The 18,190-nt window shown below is 51.7% G+C and overlaps 8 protein-coding genes across 8 annotated transcripts; 4 read left to right on the forward strand and 4 right to left on the reverse strand.

Annotated features, from left to right (window-relative positions):
- Positions 1–3,454: 3,454 nt before the first annotated feature.
- Positions 3,455–3,856, reverse strand: PG994_008845 (CHAT domain-containing protein; the record flags this gene model as incomplete). The annotated part of the gene is made up of 2 exons (XM_066860254.1): positions 3,455–3,624; positions 3,736–3,856. 2 exons carry the CDS (start codon positions 3,854–3,856, stop codon positions 3,455–3,457), a joined length of 291 nt encoding a protein of 96 aa, XP_066713843.1.
- Positions 3,857–4,483: 627 nt separating this feature from the next.
- On the reverse strand, positions 4,484–5,811 carry PG994_008846 (uncharacterized protein; the record flags this gene model as incomplete). Its single annotated transcript, XM_066860255.1, has 2 exons — positions 4,484–5,647; positions 5,803–5,811. The coding sequence occupies 2 exons, from the start codon at positions 5,809–5,811 to the stop codon at positions 4,484–4,486; spliced, it is 1,173 nt and encodes a 390-aa protein (XP_066713844.1).
- Positions 5,812–6,580: 769 nt separating this feature from the next.
- PG994_008847 (uncharacterized protein) lies at positions 6,581–8,451 on the reverse strand (the record flags this gene model as incomplete). Its single annotated transcript, XM_066860256.1, has 4 exons — positions 6,581–6,749; positions 6,840–6,961; positions 7,271–8,130; positions 8,199–8,451. The coding sequence occupies 4 exons, from the start codon at positions 8,449–8,451 to the stop codon at positions 6,581–6,583; spliced, it is 1,404 nt and encodes a 467-aa protein (XP_066713845.1).
- An 824-nt stretch (positions 8,452–9,275) lies between these two features.
- Positions 9,276–10,265, forward strand: PG994_008848 (UbiA prenyltransferase family-domain-containing protein; the record flags this gene model as incomplete). Its single annotated transcript, XM_066860257.1, has 1 exon — positions 9,276–10,265. The coding sequence occupies one exon, from the start codon at positions 9,276–9,278 to the stop codon at positions 10,263–10,265; it is 990 nt and encodes a 329-aa protein (XP_066713846.1).
- Positions 10,266–12,574: 2,309 nt separating this feature from the next.
- PG994_008849 (uncharacterized protein) lies at positions 12,575–13,293 on the forward strand (the record flags this gene model as incomplete). The annotated part of the gene is made up of 2 exons (XM_066860258.1): positions 12,575–12,640; positions 12,751–13,293. 2 exons carry the CDS (start codon positions 12,575–12,577, stop codon positions 13,291–13,293), a joined length of 609 nt encoding a protein of 202 aa, XP_066713847.1.
- Positions 13,294–13,418: 125 nt separating this feature from the next.
- PG994_008850 (uncharacterized protein) lies at positions 13,419–13,895 on the reverse strand (the record flags this gene model as incomplete). The annotated part of the gene is made up of 1 exon (XM_066860259.1): positions 13,419–13,895. The coding sequence occupies one exon, from the start codon at positions 13,893–13,895 to the stop codon at positions 13,419–13,421; it is 477 nt and encodes a 158-aa protein (XP_066713848.1).
- A 1,129-nt stretch (positions 13,896–15,024) lies between these two features.
- Positions 15,025–15,976, forward strand: PG994_008851 (catechol O-methyltransferase; the record flags this gene model as incomplete). Its single annotated transcript, XM_066860260.1, has 3 exons — positions 15,025–15,382; positions 15,441–15,573; positions 15,613–15,976. The coding sequence occupies 3 exons, from the start codon at positions 15,025–15,027 to the stop codon at positions 15,974–15,976; spliced, it is 855 nt and encodes a 284-aa protein (XP_066713849.1).
- A 458-nt stretch (positions 15,977–16,434) lies between these two features.
- PG994_008852 (elongation factor 1-beta) lies at positions 16,435–17,509 on the forward strand (the record flags this gene model as incomplete). Its single annotated transcript, XM_066860261.1, has 5 exons — positions 16,435–16,474; positions 16,530–16,644; positions 16,762–17,144; positions 17,222–17,430; positions 17,489–17,509. 5 exons carry the CDS (start codon positions 16,435–16,437, stop codon positions 17,507–17,509), a joined length of 768 nt encoding a protein of 255 aa, XP_066713850.1.
- Between the last annotated feature and the right edge of the window lie 681 nt (positions 17,510–18,190).

Genomic DNA, 18,190 nt, shown 5'->3' on the forward strand with positions numbered 1-18,190 from the left:
CTTCAACGCCCGTCTGCAATGAGTGCATCACTTCAGCAGTGGCGAGTCCAGCATTATCTGCGACTCATACAGCCGTCTTAAAAAGCGCATTTTGCTCACATTATACACCACTGCTGAAAATTCTACCTTTTCGGTGAATGTACTGGCTTACCGGATTATAGAGTCTCACTGTGGCCATCTACTGACCTTGGTGCACTCGTCACGTTGACCAACCAGCTGAAGGCTTGCAAGGTCACTGGGCAAAGAAACAGGATCTGGCAATAGAGACTTCAAGTGGTGTCGCCCTAAGCCAGCGGCGCCTTGGGCAAATGTTCGCGCATAAGCACATCTGATAGCTCATATCAGAGCTTCTGCATAAACAATGTTTCAGCCGACAGTGATCACGGAGCTGCCTTCCTAAAAACACAGCCTGACGTCTTCGTCCCTACCACAACAAGCCGATGCCGACGAGAAAGAGGTCGTATATACGAGGTGGCGCCCCGGACTATGTCTTCATACGCTAGGTGCCCACATGCAGCATAGCCTGGACGGCGTAGGACCCAATCGCATACTGTTTACGCATCCATGAACGATCAAGAATGGCCCAACCCCTCACTATTGCTCTGCGAAGGCTGAACTGGGCGAGTTGGATGCGTCTCCGAGGCCCATTCAACCAGGATGATATGTCACACCAGGCAGACCGAAAAGGGGTCATCTGTTATTTCCTTGGAACGTACCACATCCAGGCATCTGACGTGAAACTCGGCCACCAACACCACCATCAGGCCCATCTTGTGGGATCTCGAAGGGTAAAACTACTTGCAACGCGCAAGGGGTGTTGGATGCTGTACTCTGCGGTTGGAACGTAATACGCTGCACGTAATATGTACCTGACTCTCATGGCTCAGGTCAGAACGCTGAGAACACCCGGAAATAGGGATGGTGAAGCAGACTGAATCCCCACTCTCCCAGGAGAACTTTCAACTGCCATCCATATACTTGGTAAGTACAAGCTCTACGACTTTGTGAGACTATTCTGAAACCCTATCGCCTCTAGAAGGTCGTCGGCGAGACCGGAATTCGAGGCTGGGATCCACGAAGCACCTCATCAGTCGCACACACCGCACGCTGCATACTGAGGTGGCTGTTTGGGTGGACGCTGAGCTATGGTGTCACTCGGGCGATCGTCAACCAACAGAAGAAGGGAGGGATTCTTAGCTACCCTCGAGTTCTGCATCCGGTCCCAGAGTATGGCTATGTCCTTCGAATTAGAAGAGGCTACCTGATGAACAGACGTATTCTCGACCAGTGAATGCGTCTACGTCTGAATCGGAAGCAAGCAAATGGGAAATTACCGTCAGCTTTGATTTAGAAGCATAATGCAATCATTCCCTCCTCGGAATCTAACGCCTGCTATATGTAATGATATGTTAAAGAGGACGAACTGGCCACGATATTCGGAAGGAAGCACCCAGCAAAAGTAGGGTTGGAAGACAGCTAAACAGGTCAAACTGACCGCTGCTGATGCAGCGCCATCGACTGATTGCAGCCCCCAGGAAAAAGTCAGTAGAAACAAAACAAATAACCCTCCCCATGTTATCCTCCCACCAGCCGATATTCCTTCAAAGCATGCCGGGCCAAACAATGTTAGAGAAGGCACTTGACCTGCCACGAAAACACCCATTTAAACACCAAAATGAACGTATGGAATCCAATAAGGTGGCCTCCTTTCGATACTCCCACACACGGTACCAACTCTTCCTATCCTCAATCCCCGAGACTCCGCGCTCTGGGCAGCACTCCCACCGTGACCCATTCGTCTCGAAGCTCCCGCATAGCATAATGGAGCCCCCAACTTATAGATTCATCATTAGGCCCTTGTTCCGCAAAGCCTCATATGTCATCCTGGCCATGTCTACGCACAATCTGTCATCGACAGTCCATAGTGTACCAATCACATGCCGGAAGCCTGCGAGCTGGTACGCGGCCGTCAAGTGGATGCCCTCGTTAATTAGCTCCCTTTTCCCGATCTGACCAGTTCCGCATACTGAGAGGTAAGCGAGAAACGGTGATCCAGAACTAAGATTAGTCTCTAACAGACTCGCCACCGTCAATGGATCCTTCTTTTAGTCTCTTAATAATAACTGGCTTTATAATAGGTTTACAGAATGTATACTGCCATAGCCAGTAAAATGGAACATCTAACAAGTTTCCAACGCAGACAGAACTTGCTCTTTCCAGGGTCCTGATTAAATGGATTCGATTTGTATCGACTTGCAAACAGTCTATACTATATCGGCCTCTTCCTAGGCAAATTAAAGGTTTTCTGCTCTTGGTGTATATTTTATAGCAATAAGAGCGATCTTCTGTCCAGTAATTTATCGCTAAAACGGCTACTAACGACCGTGCATAATAGCCCTAATAGATAAACTATACGAAAAAACCACTCGGTCTAGTGCTGTGTCTAGATAATCGATAAAATAATTCCCAACCGCATAGAGGAAATCGAACGAGCGGTCCGATCGGGATCCACCAGACGTGTTACGGGTGGCTATCAATCACGGCCTGAGCAAGCCCCAGCTCATTCAAGATCGGACAAACGACGGTTTCCCAAAGCCAGACAAGCGTATCCAAAGATCGAGGGTCTTTGCTTTCGAGGCCCTGTTGAGAAAGCTGGGGTAGCTCCAAGGTTCGTATACCAGAACGCTCGACAATAAAAGCATCGCAACGGTGCGAGCTTGCATTAACAACAATAATTAGACCATTTAATACAGCTTGGCAGACTTCAAGTTCCGATAGAGGAAGGAGGAACCGTCTAAAACCAGGCAGGCCTCGAATCTTCTTTACTACCATCTTTAATTGATCATCGGCCTCGCGACGCTAGTCTCCCTCACGCTGTACAGCGCTGATATAATCTTCGACTGTTGCTTTAACAGAACTGCGAAACGTAGGCGCATCCAGCTTATCTCGAAGATTAATAAAGGTTCTCGAAAGCTCCGGATAGCTTTCCTTAAAGGCTGAGATATTAGCGCGAAGATCGTACAAGGAGCCTATTAAGACGCCACAACTGGTTTCGAGCATTTTGATCACAGCAAAAACCCCTTTCCCAGCCTGTAGGAGAACAGCAGCTGCATCGGAGCCAAGACCGGCCGCTTAGGACAGGAGATGCTCTTTATCGGTGTTCTGGAGAGATTAGGGAGCCAAGAGTCGAACCAGGCTAACAGCAGTTTCGGCTATTTCATGTGCTTTTGTTGTACTTTGGAAGATCCTCGGAAATGATAGCAGTTTTCGACCAGCCTGGATACGCTCGTTCATCGGAGAACCTGGGAAGGTTAAGGGCAATAAAAGAGATTTGTAGCGACTCGTCGAGGTCCGCCATCGCTCCTATTCTCTTGCACCTATAATTAAGCCTAGCCCCAAGGTTGCTTAACCATACAATAAGGTCTGGGTGGTCTTCTGCCGTGGCCTCGACTGCCTATCGTGCTGTCTGGATAGCTTCTTCGAGGTCCGCCATCGCTCCTGTTCTCTTGTACCTATCACCAAGGCTATTTCCAAGGTTGTTTAGCCATCCAGCGCGGTTTGGGTGGTCCTCTGGCGTGGCCTCGACTGCGTCTCGTGCTGTCTGGATGACCTCTTCGAGATCCGCTATCTTTTTATTTCGTACATTTTGCTTTACATGCTCGGGAGCTATTTGAACGACAACCGTTATAATTAACCAAGTTTTATATTACGTAGGTTCGCTGAAGCTCTACTTACTATCTGAATTCAAAGAACTGCCGTGCTCTTTCAACATATTTTCCATTTTGCCAATGATCTCCTCGAAAGTCACTCCCAGTCTGCCCAGTCCAGATTCCTGTTCAGTCTCAGCCGCCTTCATGAAGACATTTTGGATGATGCCTCTCGCCAAGGTCTCAACGTCGCGCCCATTGGCCCCAACCCTTTGTCTGGCTCAGCTCCTTGAAGCTCTGATGGATAAGCTGCCGTCTTTCATTAGCTAGGCCTTCGAAGTTACCCGAAATCTCAATCTTGAGGTTGGAAACTGGTTGCTTCAAATGCTGCAAGCAATGCTCCGGCGTCATATGAGGGAATGTGATGTGCGTTGGGAACCGACTTCGCAACCCCGGGTTTGACTGCATAAGACGCTCCAAATCCTTCTCATACCCTGCGAGGATGACCACTATGTTCCCAGCGAAGCGTGATTTGGTCATGATATCGACTATCTCTCCAATGGCTTCCCTAATGAAATCACCGCCTCCACCGGAGCCCGGGTTAAGCCTGTAGGCTTCGTCGATAAACAAGACTTTTCAGAGCCCTTGTTCGAATTGACTGATAACCTTAGGACCGGTGTGGCCGGTGTACGTCCCGATAAGATCGGGTGCAGAGCAAGTGATAACTTCATCCGATGAAATAAAGCCTATGTTATAGAAAAGCTTTACAACTTTTCTAGCCATCGAACTATCGCAAGGACGTGAGCTACTTATCAAAAGTCCGAAATGGGGCTTACTTACGTTTTACCGGTTCCTGGAGGACCCTTGAAGACGAACGCCCAGGGTACATATGGTCTCGGGTCAATACCATGGCGCCGCATGCCATCGGTCATCTTTTGATAACCACTGAATTGTGCAACGATCGTTTCGAATCCGATAAATTCTTCGAACAGCTCGTCTCGATCCTTATCCGCTCCAAGCGATCTGTCATAATCCGGGTCGAAGTCCGAGGCCTCTAACGGGTGATGGTGCATATCGAAGCGGTCAATGCCAGCCGCCTCCAATCCATCTCTCTGTCGAAGCTTCGCTCTCGCCAACAAGTTTTCCACGTCAACTCCGTTGCCAAACCGCGGCCGGATGCACATCCGGCTCAGGATTTCGTGTGCAACTTTACGAGCGTGCTCTGAGGCCAGTACCTCATCCCTCGCTATCTTCTGGTCAAGAATGCCAGGCAATTGAGCATCATTGTAGCTTGGAAATTTGATAGTATCTTCGAGGGGAAACCGTCTCTGCAGACCTGGATTTTTCTTGAGAAACATATCCTCCATCTCATCAGTGTACCCAGCGAGGATGACACACCGGTTTTCTCCTGGTAAGCCATATATATTGGCCACCAAGGTATCGATAATCCCGTTGTGGAAGTCTCTTTCAGAATGGGGGTGCAGCATGTGTGCATCGTCGATGATGAGAATATTCCCCTTGGCTTCTTCGAGGGCCTCTCTGGTCATAGCTTCGGATTGGCCAGTATACTCACCAATCAAGTCTCCGGGGTTCTTTATAATCACTTGGCCACCCGTCACAAACCCCAGCTGAGCGACGATCTGTCCGTAGAGCATTGACACCGTAGATTTTCCTACGCCTGGATTCCCGAGGAATACACGGTTCAGGTTGATGCTCATTGGTGGCTCGCCTTGAGTCTCGCGCTGATAATTGACCTTGGCTAAAATGAAGAGACGGTCAACCTCCTTCTTCACACTTTCCAAGCCAACCATGTTCTGAATCTCCTTCCAGGCGTCGCTCTCGCTCCGGACATCCACAGGCTCAGGGCCGAAGACATCTTCTCGTGTGATACCGCCGGGCCTAGGCTTTTGTTGGTCAAGGTCACTGTCTTGGGAAGGCGAGTGTGTTTTCGCCCACTCAGCCAACTCTTTCTCGAGCCGTTGTGTGCGGCGCACACAGACCTGGTCCAATTCCAGTTTCAGGGCATGGATGTTCCCAAAACCATGATCTCCGCACTTCTCCCGATTGAGTGCAAGAGCTCAGCATAGAGCTGGGCGCTCCTTCTCTTGCCTGGTCCGGATTAGCTATCGTGACCAATGAAGATTGGGGGACTGACCGGTTCCATCACTGCCATGTAGAATTAAATCCAGTTTCAAGCTTCTTACATTCTCACCCCATCGCTTAGCCGCCTCAGCTCTAGCTTTCATATCGAGAAAATGTGCTTTGACCTGCTCGTGGCCAACCATCGACATGAAAGCGGGTACTGTGGCAAAGTGAGTATAAAGCTTCATGGATCTTCGGGGGTTACTTACGGCCACTGGGGGTTTTCATCGCTACAGACCCATGTTTGGTCGATATTGAGCGCACCACGGAGGCTCTTAAATTCGAAAGTAGTCTGGGTGGTAGTGTCCTCAGGTCCATCAGAGCATGGTGCATTTGGTCGTCTAGATGCCTTAGCCGGCTCTCTATGGTGTCCTACGAACAGCTTATGGACCAGAACCGCTTGCGGCTCGATCTCACTGTTACAGCAGGTAACGAAAACGGCTTCCTCTACGATAGCAACAAAACGAGTTCTCCGCTCAGACCACTTCCGCTTTAGGAAGATGTATAGTGTACTGTCTATGCTTGTAGTCACCCATGCCTTGACAGGTACATCAAGAAGTACTGGATCTGTCCAGATTCGGCTCTAACAGGCAACAAACGATATGCAGACCCGCTATCAGCAACGGCAGGGCTGCATGCCGGGCTTACACTGGTTGTGCTTATCATTGAAAATCGTATGTTGAACCCCCCAAATGGTGCTCTGGAACTGTTTCATTTGAAACTGGCTTTTCCTAAAGTTCTATTTTGCGATACTAATTAGTCGTTCACCTAGTGGAAACAATACACCACCATCACCTCACCACAGTAGGGATAACGCGAACTCCTTCCGAAGGCCCCATGGGATACCCGAATAATTTATCTCTGGCCACCTCCACGTCTTTCTCGGTCGTATCGTATAGTTCCATATCGAATCGGCGCACCAGAACGGCGACTGTGATAAATATCTCTGTATAGGCTAAGCTGTGATGAGGAGGGGGGGAGACGGGTTTTAACGTTAGCCGCGAAATCCCATGACTAACAAAACTATCCATGTTAAAGGGGGATACATACTTCATACCCAAGCAGTGCCTCGTCCCTTTAGAAAAAGTGACGATGTAGTTCTCAAGCTTCTGCCCCTTCTCCCGAGCCTCGATCCATCGTTCCGGTCGGAACTCGGCAGGATTGGGAAACAGCTGCGGGTTCATGTGAATGAGACGGTTGCTCTCACTTATCCCAACCTAGTCACACCAGTGGATTTGATTAGCCTTTGCCAAAATTTCTCGAGGCGTCTCGTGCGGTGCATGGAGAGAGAGGGAGATACTCACGCCTGGTGGGATAACCCAGTTCTTGTAGACGAGAGGCGGGGTCGGTGCCACCCGAGGAAGCCGTGTCAGGGGGCCTATCGAGAGGCGAAGGCCTTCAAGAATTACCCCTCTCTATTAGTCATATATTAGCCTTCAAGTCTCTGCCAGTATAGGGGTAGGTAATGCAAAAGAACTTACCAAGTACGGCAAAGCCTCCAGTTCTTTCTCGGCCACGTGGTCGAGAGCGTTGGGGTCCGGAAAGGCTTCCGTAAGCACCTGGCGCAGCTTGTTCCAGCGGCGTTTGTCATCCGCAAGCAATTGGAAGATGGTGAAGGCCAGCGTCTTCCCTGCCGTGACCCCGGCGTTCAAGAAGACAAACCCCTCGTCGCCCAGCCGCTCCATACTCCGTTCTGAAGCCGGAATGCTCGGGTCGCTGAGCGCCTTGACAATGGTCGCGTTGCTGGGCGAGCCTCGGTCTAGCTTAGCCAACTCTTCCACCACCATGCTTCGGATCAGCCGTCGGAGCCCGAGAACCTTGCTGAGATTCGGGTTCATCGCCTGTACGAGGCGATAGGGCAGGACCTTGGCGAGTCTCATGATCAGTGGGAAGAATCGAACAACATGGAACAAGTTGAGGCTGGCGAGCAGACTCTCCCTGATGTCATTCTTGAAGTTATCATCGGCAAGATATCCGAGACAATGGCCGAATCCATACTCGGAAGTAATATCTGCCGTCAGGGCAGAGAAGGCGGCATCCAGTTTGACGGTAACGCCTTGATGGGCAGCTTCGCTGATTCTGTGCGCCAGATGATTGACTTTCTCCCAGACCAATGGTTCAATGTTGACCACAGCCCGCTTAGAAAAGGCGCTCATCAGAGGCTGGCGTCGCGAGTTGTGCAGCCTTGAATTGTGCGTCTCAAAGGCTGAGTGAGTGGCGCCCGTGAAGCGGTAAAAAGGGGCATACTTGTCTCGTGCGTTCGACTGGCCGGTATAGATTTCGTTGTAAAACTCCGGGTCACTGAAGTGTAGCTCGTTTGGATTGATCCGGACAACAGGGCCTAGTTCAGCAGATAATTGATCAGGATCATGTATTAGGTACTTCAATTTATATTAGAAGAAGCATTACCATATTTCCTGTGCATGTCCTCTATTTTCAATGGAAACAGGCCATTTCGCGCTACGCTATAGTAAAACTCGAAGGCACTCGTAGCAGCCGCAAGCTTCGGGCCGGGAAACTTGGCCAGGGGGTGAAACCATAAACGATAAACTGCTTTTGTACTTAAATAGACAGCTAATAAGGATAGAATAGCGAATATGACATTGTCGAGTTGGACTTGCTCTTGTGAAAAGGCGATATAAGAAGCAGTTCTGGCCGACATCGTGGGGTGAACACCATCAATGTAACTTTTTCAAGGCAATGAATGGTATTTCCCATTTCTTCTTTGGGGAAGTATCTATGTTAGAGAAGACACAGCAACGTCAATTTATAGCTGATGAAGTGACTGGTAAACGGACCGACTCTTTTGCTCCATGCCAAGATTTGTGCTCCCATGCGTTGCCGCTGGTCATTCGCCGATTGACATGAACATGTGTCCTCCCGCCACGCACTCCAGCTCAAAACTACCAGATAGGGTAATTTTGAAACCTGCATCTACTTCTCTATGGAGGCCCTCTTATGTACAGTACAGCCTTGGTTTAGGGCGGAGAACTCCTCGTAAAAGACCCCTGCAAGCATGCATACACCGGTCCACTACAGTAAGCAAGAGCCCCAGCTGTGAACCCCCTCCGCCTAATTGCCATTTATGGTAATTCTTCTTGCACTTGATGTAGAAGGAGCCAAGAATCAACCGGTTGGCTTGTTGAATGCAACCCCTTGCCGATGATGGTGATAACGCAACATACTCCACGATGCTGCATATGGTAGATTACAGGCATCTAGAGTGAGGCAATGAAGTCGGTTGTCCGATGTATTAGAAAAATGGATTATATCCACGCAGGCAGTAAACGAACGTTGGAAAGCAGTAGTCTTCCGTACGGCCTTGGTCTTATTTATTAGCCTTCTGATGCCACCTTGAACAGCCCGGAGGTGACAGAAAATCACACATTGTTATCCATCAACCATTGATTTGCTTACAGCACCAGTGATCACTGTGCTCCCTTATCGTCTCACGGAATGTCTTTCCCCAAGAATCTGGCCGCAGAAATGTTGTCTGCCCTAGATGAGAAGCAGACATCAACATCGACAAGGCAGGCATCGCCTCCTCCTCCTCCGCACAGCAACAACATATTCACTACAACGCTCAGGGCGCTCCAAAATGAGCTGGAGGTGACCGAACGCCTGCTACGGTCCAACTTCGTGGGCTTCCTCTTCATCTTCCTGGGCGGGCTGCTCTCGCGGGTCGTCCGCGCGCCCCCTACCGTGGCCGAGGGTGTCGCGGGGACGACGAATGCCCTGCTCGTGGGCCTTCTGTGCAGCTACGTGTTCGATATCTGCAACCAGACCACGTCGCCCGACGAGGACTCTCTGAACAAGCCGCATCGCCCCATCCCTGCGGGCCTGATCACCGTCAACCAGGCCAAGGTCCGTTGGCTCCTCGTTTGGAGCCTCGGGCCCCTCGTCATGCACTACTCTTTCGGCTTCTGGGCCATGGTGCACCTGTTCGAGTGGGAGGCCCTGATCACCTTCTGTTACGTGTGGCCCCGGTGGTTCTCGTACTTTATGCGTAACTTCTTCGCCTCTTTCGCCTACTGCATCCTGGGCCGGCTGCTCAACCAAGTGCTGGCCAAGACGGCGCCGGGCTGGGACATCAGCTTCGTCATCGACTTCAGCATCTTCTGCTGGTTCATGGGGTCCATCCACGTCCAAGAGTTCCACGACCTGGAGGGGGACCGGAAGAGCGACAGGAAGACTCTTCCCATGCTGCTGTCGCTACGGGGCCAGAAGGTCCTGCGCGTTGTTACCTCGATCTATATACTGGCGTTTGGTGGTGGTCTCGCCTTCGTCGGATACCAGAAGATGGACCAGGACTACCTGACCGCGCCGATGTCTGTACTACAGCTAATATCATCGGCTGTCCTCGCCTATAGAATCGTGGCATCTACGTCCCCCGAGATGGATAAGGCTACTTATCACAAGTATTACTATATTCCAGTACTGCTGATTCTGCTATCTTTGGCTTTGGTAACTAAATGAACAGCCTTCGGAGATAGCTGGGTGGCGCTCACGTCAAGATTTATAGCCCCATGAAGTAGTACAGATTTATGGCAGTATTTGAGAGATTTTCAATCTGAAATCTTATGGACGTTGTCGGGTTGAATAAACCCAATGTGCCGGAAAGGACTCGAGCAGCTTGAAGTCAGACAATGAAACAGGTTGCAATAGAACGAGATACGTTGTACCCAAATTCCACTGGCATGGAGAATTTCGCGTTTGATATCAGTAAACATGAGTTCAGTAACCGGGGAATCAAGATGGCAACTGAAAGCAGATTCTACCCCCAACTCCGGTGGTGGATTTCGTCATCAGTGGAAGCGAGCCAAGCTGGCGGGTGTGAACGATTGGGCCGGCGTGCATGCGCGCGGAGCTGGCGTGCATTGGATGACAAGCCCGTCTTATCTTTGCTTACTACTCCATCTGCACGACGTTGCTCTTTTCGGCGGCATGCGCATGCATCAAACCACCCCATTGGGTATTCGTACGGGAACGTGGGGACGGGGCGGGGCGGGGCGGGGCAGTGGAAACCTGCAATCATCGTGTAAGTTGGATTCTTTATCAGGGCCCAGAGTTGCATACATGGAACACCTCCTAACCTTGTTGTAGTGGTCCAACCTGAAGGATCTGTCTGCATCTGCAGTCAGCAACGTCGAGTTCCTCAGCGCTAACCTAGTCCGCAACAGAACCGGCACAGATTACCCGGTCGGTTCCGCGCGCCTCGACGACCACCAAGAAATGAAATCGACCTGCTATCTTCAAAAATTTATGCAGGAACGCTTCCCCTGCCTTCTTTGCTGGCAGCAGATCCAATAAGAAGAGCCCCAAAGACTAGGGGCCTGCACCAGCGCCTCGATAGTGCTCACGTCAGCATGCCACAAGAGTCATATCAAATCACATCCATGAAACCATGGGTTGGAGGACACACACCCATGTGTCCCTGCTCGGTCACACAGAACCTTCTACCACTCAGTGCAATTGCGCCATATGCGACTTGCTTTTCCACGGCACTGATCAGACGCTGTGTAGCTGTCGCGTCTTGTGGAGGGGCCAGGCTGCACAGCGTCAATTCGGGATGATGGTGGATAGTCCTGCAGTCCAGATTCGCCGTTCTCCAAAAAAGGCATCTTTCCCCCTTTCACTCGTCATGCAGTCGGGTATGGCCTGACCCAGCATGGCTTCCCACTCATCTGGAACACTTGTTATCAGACCAAGGCTGCCGTAGACCTTATCCCGAAGGTTGGTAGCCTTTCGACCAATGGTGTACCCGATCATCAATAATAAAGGTATCATGGTGCGAGACCGTCTTTGCCCCGGATCTTTCTCACAGTACCGACAAGCGTATCGATTAGCCCCTACCCCTTTTGGTGTTGCACCCCTTTTGTGGTGCTGCACCCCTTTTGTGGTGCTGTACCCCTTTTGGTGTTAAGGGGCTATCGATGCGAAGTGTATTGTGGTGATGCTTTTTTGGTGTTGCACCCTTTTGGTGCTGCGATTACCCCTTTTGGTACTGCACCCTAGCTGGTGGTGAGGGGCAATCGATGCGCTTGTCAGCACCGGCCATGTGAATCTTCAGGTACATAGCTAAAAATAGGTGTGGCGTGGAGGCGGTGCATGGCAGCTATTAGCAGGGCATAGTGGGTTTAATTAAAAATTTATATAGTCGGGGTAGTATTTCTCTTAAAGATATCCTCAAAACATATCCAACAGATCTCTTTTCGACCTATCTTTATCACGACTCGATCAGGTAAAACAACTTCTTACAATATCCAAATTGTTCCCTACCAATCTCTAGCAAATAAAAACCTGATGCCTCCAAGAATTTTCTATCGATCGGCCCGTGTATCGATTATAAGGCGCGGAATAGATTGTAACACACTCGATAAACCTGCCCGTCAATAGGAATAGGGGCAATAGCTTTATATATTCCCTATATATAGGACAAGGCATCGTGAACTTTACTGCTTGTAATTCGCCGTCGAAGTAGACAGTAGCTGATCCAATAGTCCGGGGATATACATGGTTCGAGGATAAGGAGCCTGAACCATTCATGGGATGGGGCCGCCAAGGCTCACCACCAACACATTTGCGAAAAGTTCGGAAACAACTCACTTCGTCTGTACACCAATGGCAGCGGTTACTGAGAGTGAGTAGTTCACAGCATATTATTACAGTCTGCATAAGCCTGAACTGGCTTGGGTCCGACTACGGATTGAAAGACAGGCATAAATGCCTCCTCAGGTTCACGGTGAAATCGAAACACATTCCTGACCCTGCATCAGCAACACAGCATGTCCCTCAGTCCCGAAATATTCTCCACCACCGCCTCCTGCTTTGCCACCAGCGCCCGCGTCAAGGTCTCCAGTCCAAATTCATCCTTCGTATTCCCATCCTCATCCGCCCCCGCCCCCGCCCCGGACGCATCGTTGATGTGACCGGGTAGTGATCGTTCCGTGAGCTGGATCAGCTCGTCGATCAACCCCTCCGCCGTGCTCAGCGCCAGGAAAATGGAGTGCATCTGCAGGGGCCTCAGGCGGTCGTCGTCGCGCTCGTCAAACAGCAGGGACCCGAGCTGGACGAGCAGGAAGAAGAAGGCGCACAGCGCGCTCTTGTTGGTCTCCGCCTGGGCGAGCATGCCCTGCAGCTGGGCCAGGAGGTCGTGCAGCAGCGAGGCCAGCCGCAGGACCGTGCTGAGGAGGAAGAGGGCGGTGGGCGTGTCGCGCTCGCTCGTCTGGTGGGGGCGGAGGAGGGCGCGCAGGGCGAGCCCGAGCCGCAGGACGGCTTCGACGGGCCCTTCGGAGATGAGGGGAGCGGAAGACGCCGTGTCGCTGCTGGTGCTGGTGCTGGTCCTCCGGCTGCGCTCGCTGGTGGCGGTGGGGGATGGGCGGCCGTGGGAGTGTCTTGTTGGCGCCGCGAGAAACTGGCAGATGCATGCCAACATTCCGTCTTGCTGCGAGAGCATTTGTGCGTTGACGTCCGTAAGGGCCTGCATGTACGAGGTCGAGGATAGTCTGGACATTTCTAGATGGGAATTATTACGTGATTCCCGTCTCTCGCTGCCGCCATCCCCCCTATCGCGGGCCTTGTTGTTTCGGCTGCTGGTGGATGCCGATGAGACTGTGACACTGTCCGGAGTCAGTCCCGAGAGGACGCGCTCGGCTGGCTTGGAGTGGGGGGCAGAGGCGCGTGTAGCAAGTCTGGATCAAAGTCGGTGCCGAATGGGGACCAAAACAAGTCGGAAAGGTTATCCCCGCTAGGGGCCACGGATGCCGCAATAAGGCCCAGGATCGCGTGGTGGGATTGGTCGACGTCACTTGCATGCTTTTGCTCATGCAGCTCGTGGCTCGGCTCGACTGGCATGCTGCTGGACCCTGCGGCCTGGTGGTCCTCTTCATCCTCTTTTTGTATCGTTGACGTGCCGCTTGGCCTTCGCGTCTGCTGCTGGCCGACGCGTCCGTGGCGGGAGGGCCGCGGATGGCAGTCGGAATATGCTGCGCGTGTGCACCGCCGGCACTGTACCTGGCCGGGCGCCCTCCGACAGCGGACCTTGGAGGCATGGCATCTGTAGCAAGCCGGCAGTTCTTGGACGTCTAGGCTGTTTTCGTGGTTCATATTATGTTTTTTCTTTCTTTGCCGAGGCACATTAATGATGGTTGTGTTTATATAGTTCTGCAATCCCACGAGATCTAACAGATACCAGTTTAGAAGTTATAAAATAGATCCGGTAGCGAGATCCAATACTAATTATGTAATTATCATCATGATATATAAGTTGCAATACGCCCTTGTATGACGACCCTAGCGGCCAATATGTTAGACGCCCCATGCGTTAACAGCTTCCTTCTCCGCTTCCTTCGCACATGGTTAAGGCCTATCAATAGTAATACCAAGTTGGTAATGGTGGTCGGCGAAAGAACTAGCATACTCGGTCGGTATTGGTTAGCGGAAATACCCTTAGCGATGTGAAATTTTCCTGTAGATACTTAATCATACCAAGTTAGCTCCCCGCGTCGCCGTGAGGAGTATAAGAGGTGTGCTTCGCTATCGTTAACCCTTATGAAATCCAACTACAGGCTTATCAGTGGGGACAGCTTCTAGGCGAATCAAATCGCAGGTTGGTTCTCGAGAGCTTACGGGCTGTAGTTTGTAAGATATCAGGACGAATGTTCTATTGATGCCAAACAAGAACTTTCGGGGAAAGCTTCCGGCACAACTGGCCGCCAATACTTATTTCCTAATTATGAAAGGACTAGGTTCCGGATCCGCCTTAGACAGGACAAGGCCTACCCCGCCGGGGTTGAAGGTATGTAAGATTGTCCCACTCGGAGGGGGCATCAACATCAATCATATCCCTGCTGGTACCTGGCTATACGGGGCGATTGCTAGCAAACCCATGTATCGTTGCACGACCACGAACACCGAACCACGAACCTGGTGGCTGAGAGTTAGTACTTCTCATACATATTACTAGTTCGGATTCCCGATCGGGTTCCCGACTTCAGGGACTTGGGTTCTACAATATTACGCCTCGACGGACGGGGATGTCGGAACATTGATGGGACGATATGGGGGATCTCACATCGGGTACACCTTGATCTGGCATGTGATGCGGAAGATAAGGGCAGACGACAAGCCCTCGGTTAGGTATATCAGAGACGATCAACCAACCTGTCCTCGCCACAACCCTATCGACACAAGACTCAGACTCACGGAATTACCAAGTTAGAACCTGCTCATCACCATGTCCGGGCCTACATCATCCTCCGCCCCTATCACCCGACCAACTCGATGCTCTCGCAGCGCAGCTCACCGGAGCAGCCACACGCCTCCGCCAAAAGAACAACTCCTCCAATGGCACCGGCACAAAGAAGGAGAACCTGGGCACCGCCTCAGTCGCGGCAACGCAGGTATCGCGGCCCTGCGCAGCCTAACGACGCCCAAGGAACGCTGCTTGGACCTGATGCTTATTCCTGCGGCCTTGGGCGTCTTGCGCGTCTTCCTCCACTGGGGCGCGCTGGAACGCATCCCACGCGACTGCGTCACGCCCATATCGTACGCCGAGCTCGCCGAGCAGTTGGGGGCTGAGGTCGGGCTTCTTCGTGAGTTGTTGTTGGACTGGGGATGGGTCTGGGCTCGAAATTGACTTGCGCATCGCAGGACGTCTCGCGTGGACGCTCGTCGCGGCGGGCTTCCTCAAACAGGTTGGGACCGATCAGGTAGTCAACACGCCCAACTCGGTGATGCTGGTCGGTAACCCGGTGCTGAAGGGGGTTTTAGACGTGGTTTCCCAGTGAGTCCTCTTTCCTCTTCACCGTCTTGCTCTTCCCAGGCTCACCCACCTCCTCAGCCAAGTCTCGGCAGCAATGATGTTCCCTAAATACTTCGAGCGCTACGGCCGAATCGAACCGACGCAGCAGCGCGGCAGCCCGTGGACATTTTCGCGGGGGCAGCCCGATAAGACCATCTGGGAGATTATGCAGGAGAATCCGGACGAGGTGGAAGCGTTCGCAAAGTCCATGCGCGCCAGTTCAAGATTCTATCCAATGCCGGGACCATACGATTTCTCCTGGGTTGTTGACCACCCCATCGGGGACAGGAGCGCACGATTGAGATGTTTGAGCGATTGGCTGCTGATGCCGGGCTGCGTATCGCGCGGGTTGTTCCTGGGAAAACCAGCGAGATGGGAGTTCTAGAGTGTATGAAGGTGTGAGTGAATAAATAATTAGATGGTGGTTCATGCCTGCCGGTTAAGCCAAGGGAAGCATCTCCTTCTGAGGAAGTGGTGGTGCAGTGAATAAACCAGCCTAGTGCCCTCCACTCCAGTCAAGCGCACGCGCCCCCACTGCGGATCAAGCCGTTTGCCCCAGCTTCCAAGACTGCCCCTCACTTGGGAACCTCAGTTGGGAATTAATAATAATGGAGACTCGGATTTCCTTATGTAAGCCTTAAACCTTTAGGCCTCCACTCCAAGAGACCCAGGCACCCAAGAGACTCAGGCACCCACCCCAGGGATGGCCCTCTTAAAACGGATTGGAGCTCTCGGACCCCATCATTTCATCTTCAAGTCTCCCTCCTTGTTTACTTACGTAGGTAGATAGATACCCTTTAACCTTAAATCTCCAAAGAGACATCCCTTCTCTACGTCGCCAAAATGGGTTTCATCGACTTCCTCCAGGACCCTGGTGTGACTGGTGAGTTCCTCTGAATAACAATTATTTTGTGCAAATTTTCTGCGCCCCTTGCGAGCAATCGCGTCGCATTGCGAAAGCCCGCTCTGCGCCTCTGCGCCTCTGACACCCAGTCAGCTAAACAATGACTCAGTCCTCAACAGCTGGTTGCTCACTCGATCCTACATCGTCGGGTAGGTCATATCTTCTCTAGTTGGTGCCTCAGGACAGAACAAAGCACTCAGTGCATCTCTGAAATGTCCCTTGCCTCTCCGTTCCTCTCATCAGGAGACTAACCTCGCCGGCCCCAGTTACACCCCCTCCCAGGCCGATGTTGCCTGCTTCAAGGCCCTAAAGGTGAGCCCCGAGGCCACCAAGTACCCCTACGCCGCCCGCTGGTGGAAGCACATCGCCTCGTACGAGGATGAGTTTGCCACCCTGCCCGGTGATGCCTCCAAGCCCTACACCGTCTACGGCCCCGAAGTCGTCACCGCCACTCTAAACCCCGCCCAGGCGCCTACTGCCGCCGAGGACGACGATGACGACGTCGACCTGTTTGCCAGTGACGACGAGGAGGAAGATCCGGAGGCCGCCCGCGTCCGTGAGGAGCGCCTAGCTGCCTACAGAGAGAAGAAGGCTGCCAAGCCCAAGGTCGCTGCTAAGTCGGTCGTTATCCTGGACGTCAAGCCCTGGGGTGCGTATCTCTACTACTACTCTTATCCACTCTGTCCACGCCTGCACGCTTGATACTGACCAGCTCCGGCCCTGCAGATGACGAGACCGACATGAAAGCTCTGGAGGCGTCCGTCCGTAGCATTGAGAAGGACGGTTTGCTTTGGGGTTCCTCCAAGCTGGTCCCCGTCGGCTACGGTGTCAGCAAGCTCCAGATCAACCTAGTCGTCGAGGACGAGAAGATCTCTCTCGTCGAGCTCCAGGAGGAGATTGAGGGCTTCGAGGACTACGTCCAGTCTTCCGACATCGTGAGTAACCTGCCCAAGAACGTCTGCGTGAACCCGTTGTTAACTATATCGACCCTAGGACGCTATGCAAAAGCTGTAAACTGTTTATGTATATAAGGCTTGTTGCATAATTAGAGAGCAAATGGTATTGCATTCAGTGCTATCTTCTAGAATGGAAGAAAGTGACAAAGTAGAATAAGCGTATGCTGCTAGAGGTAGACAAAACCCGTTTCATGATACATCACAGTCGCCACAATGTAGGAAAGGCATCTAAAGGGCTGTTGATCATTGAGGGCCGGGTGTATCGACTTCGACTGTTTGCCACCCAGAGCATGCCCATCACCCCGAGCTCTTCAAGGTGAGGAAGCCTCTAGAGATAACAGGATCATCTGAGGCTGGCAGATAGACTCATCTAGGAAACCATCGGACTCCCTCTTTTCACTTCAACATCTTTCAAAAACCCTGTGATCGAGTGTAGTTTAGCTTATCTTGAGTCTTTTGTGGCCAGGCCGCGTCTAGCAAATTGATTTTGGTTCCCTTAACTTGAGGGTTGGATCGACTGTGGAGATCTCATGAAAAGAATCGTGTTCAAGCGTCATGGGGTCATTGGACGAACATAAGTTATGATGCGGCTCTGAGTACGAGAGGGATGCACAGTCTTCTTTTCTATCGGAAACCCGAGCCATTGATTGTATGAAAGCAATGCTTATGTCATCACGTCGACTTATCACGCTGGGCAACTCAAGTTGTACAATAGCCATATGGAGCAAGCTACGGAACC

This window comes from Apiospora phragmitis, assembly GCF_038363925.1.
Source record: "Apiospora phragmitis strain CBS 135458 chromosome Unknown utg000008l:1.0-3514335.0:1.0-3519231.0, whole genome shotgun sequence".
Classification (NCBI taxonomy): Eukaryota; Fungi; Ascomycota; class Sordariomycetes; order Amphisphaeriales; family Apiosporaceae; genus Apiospora; species Apiospora phragmitis.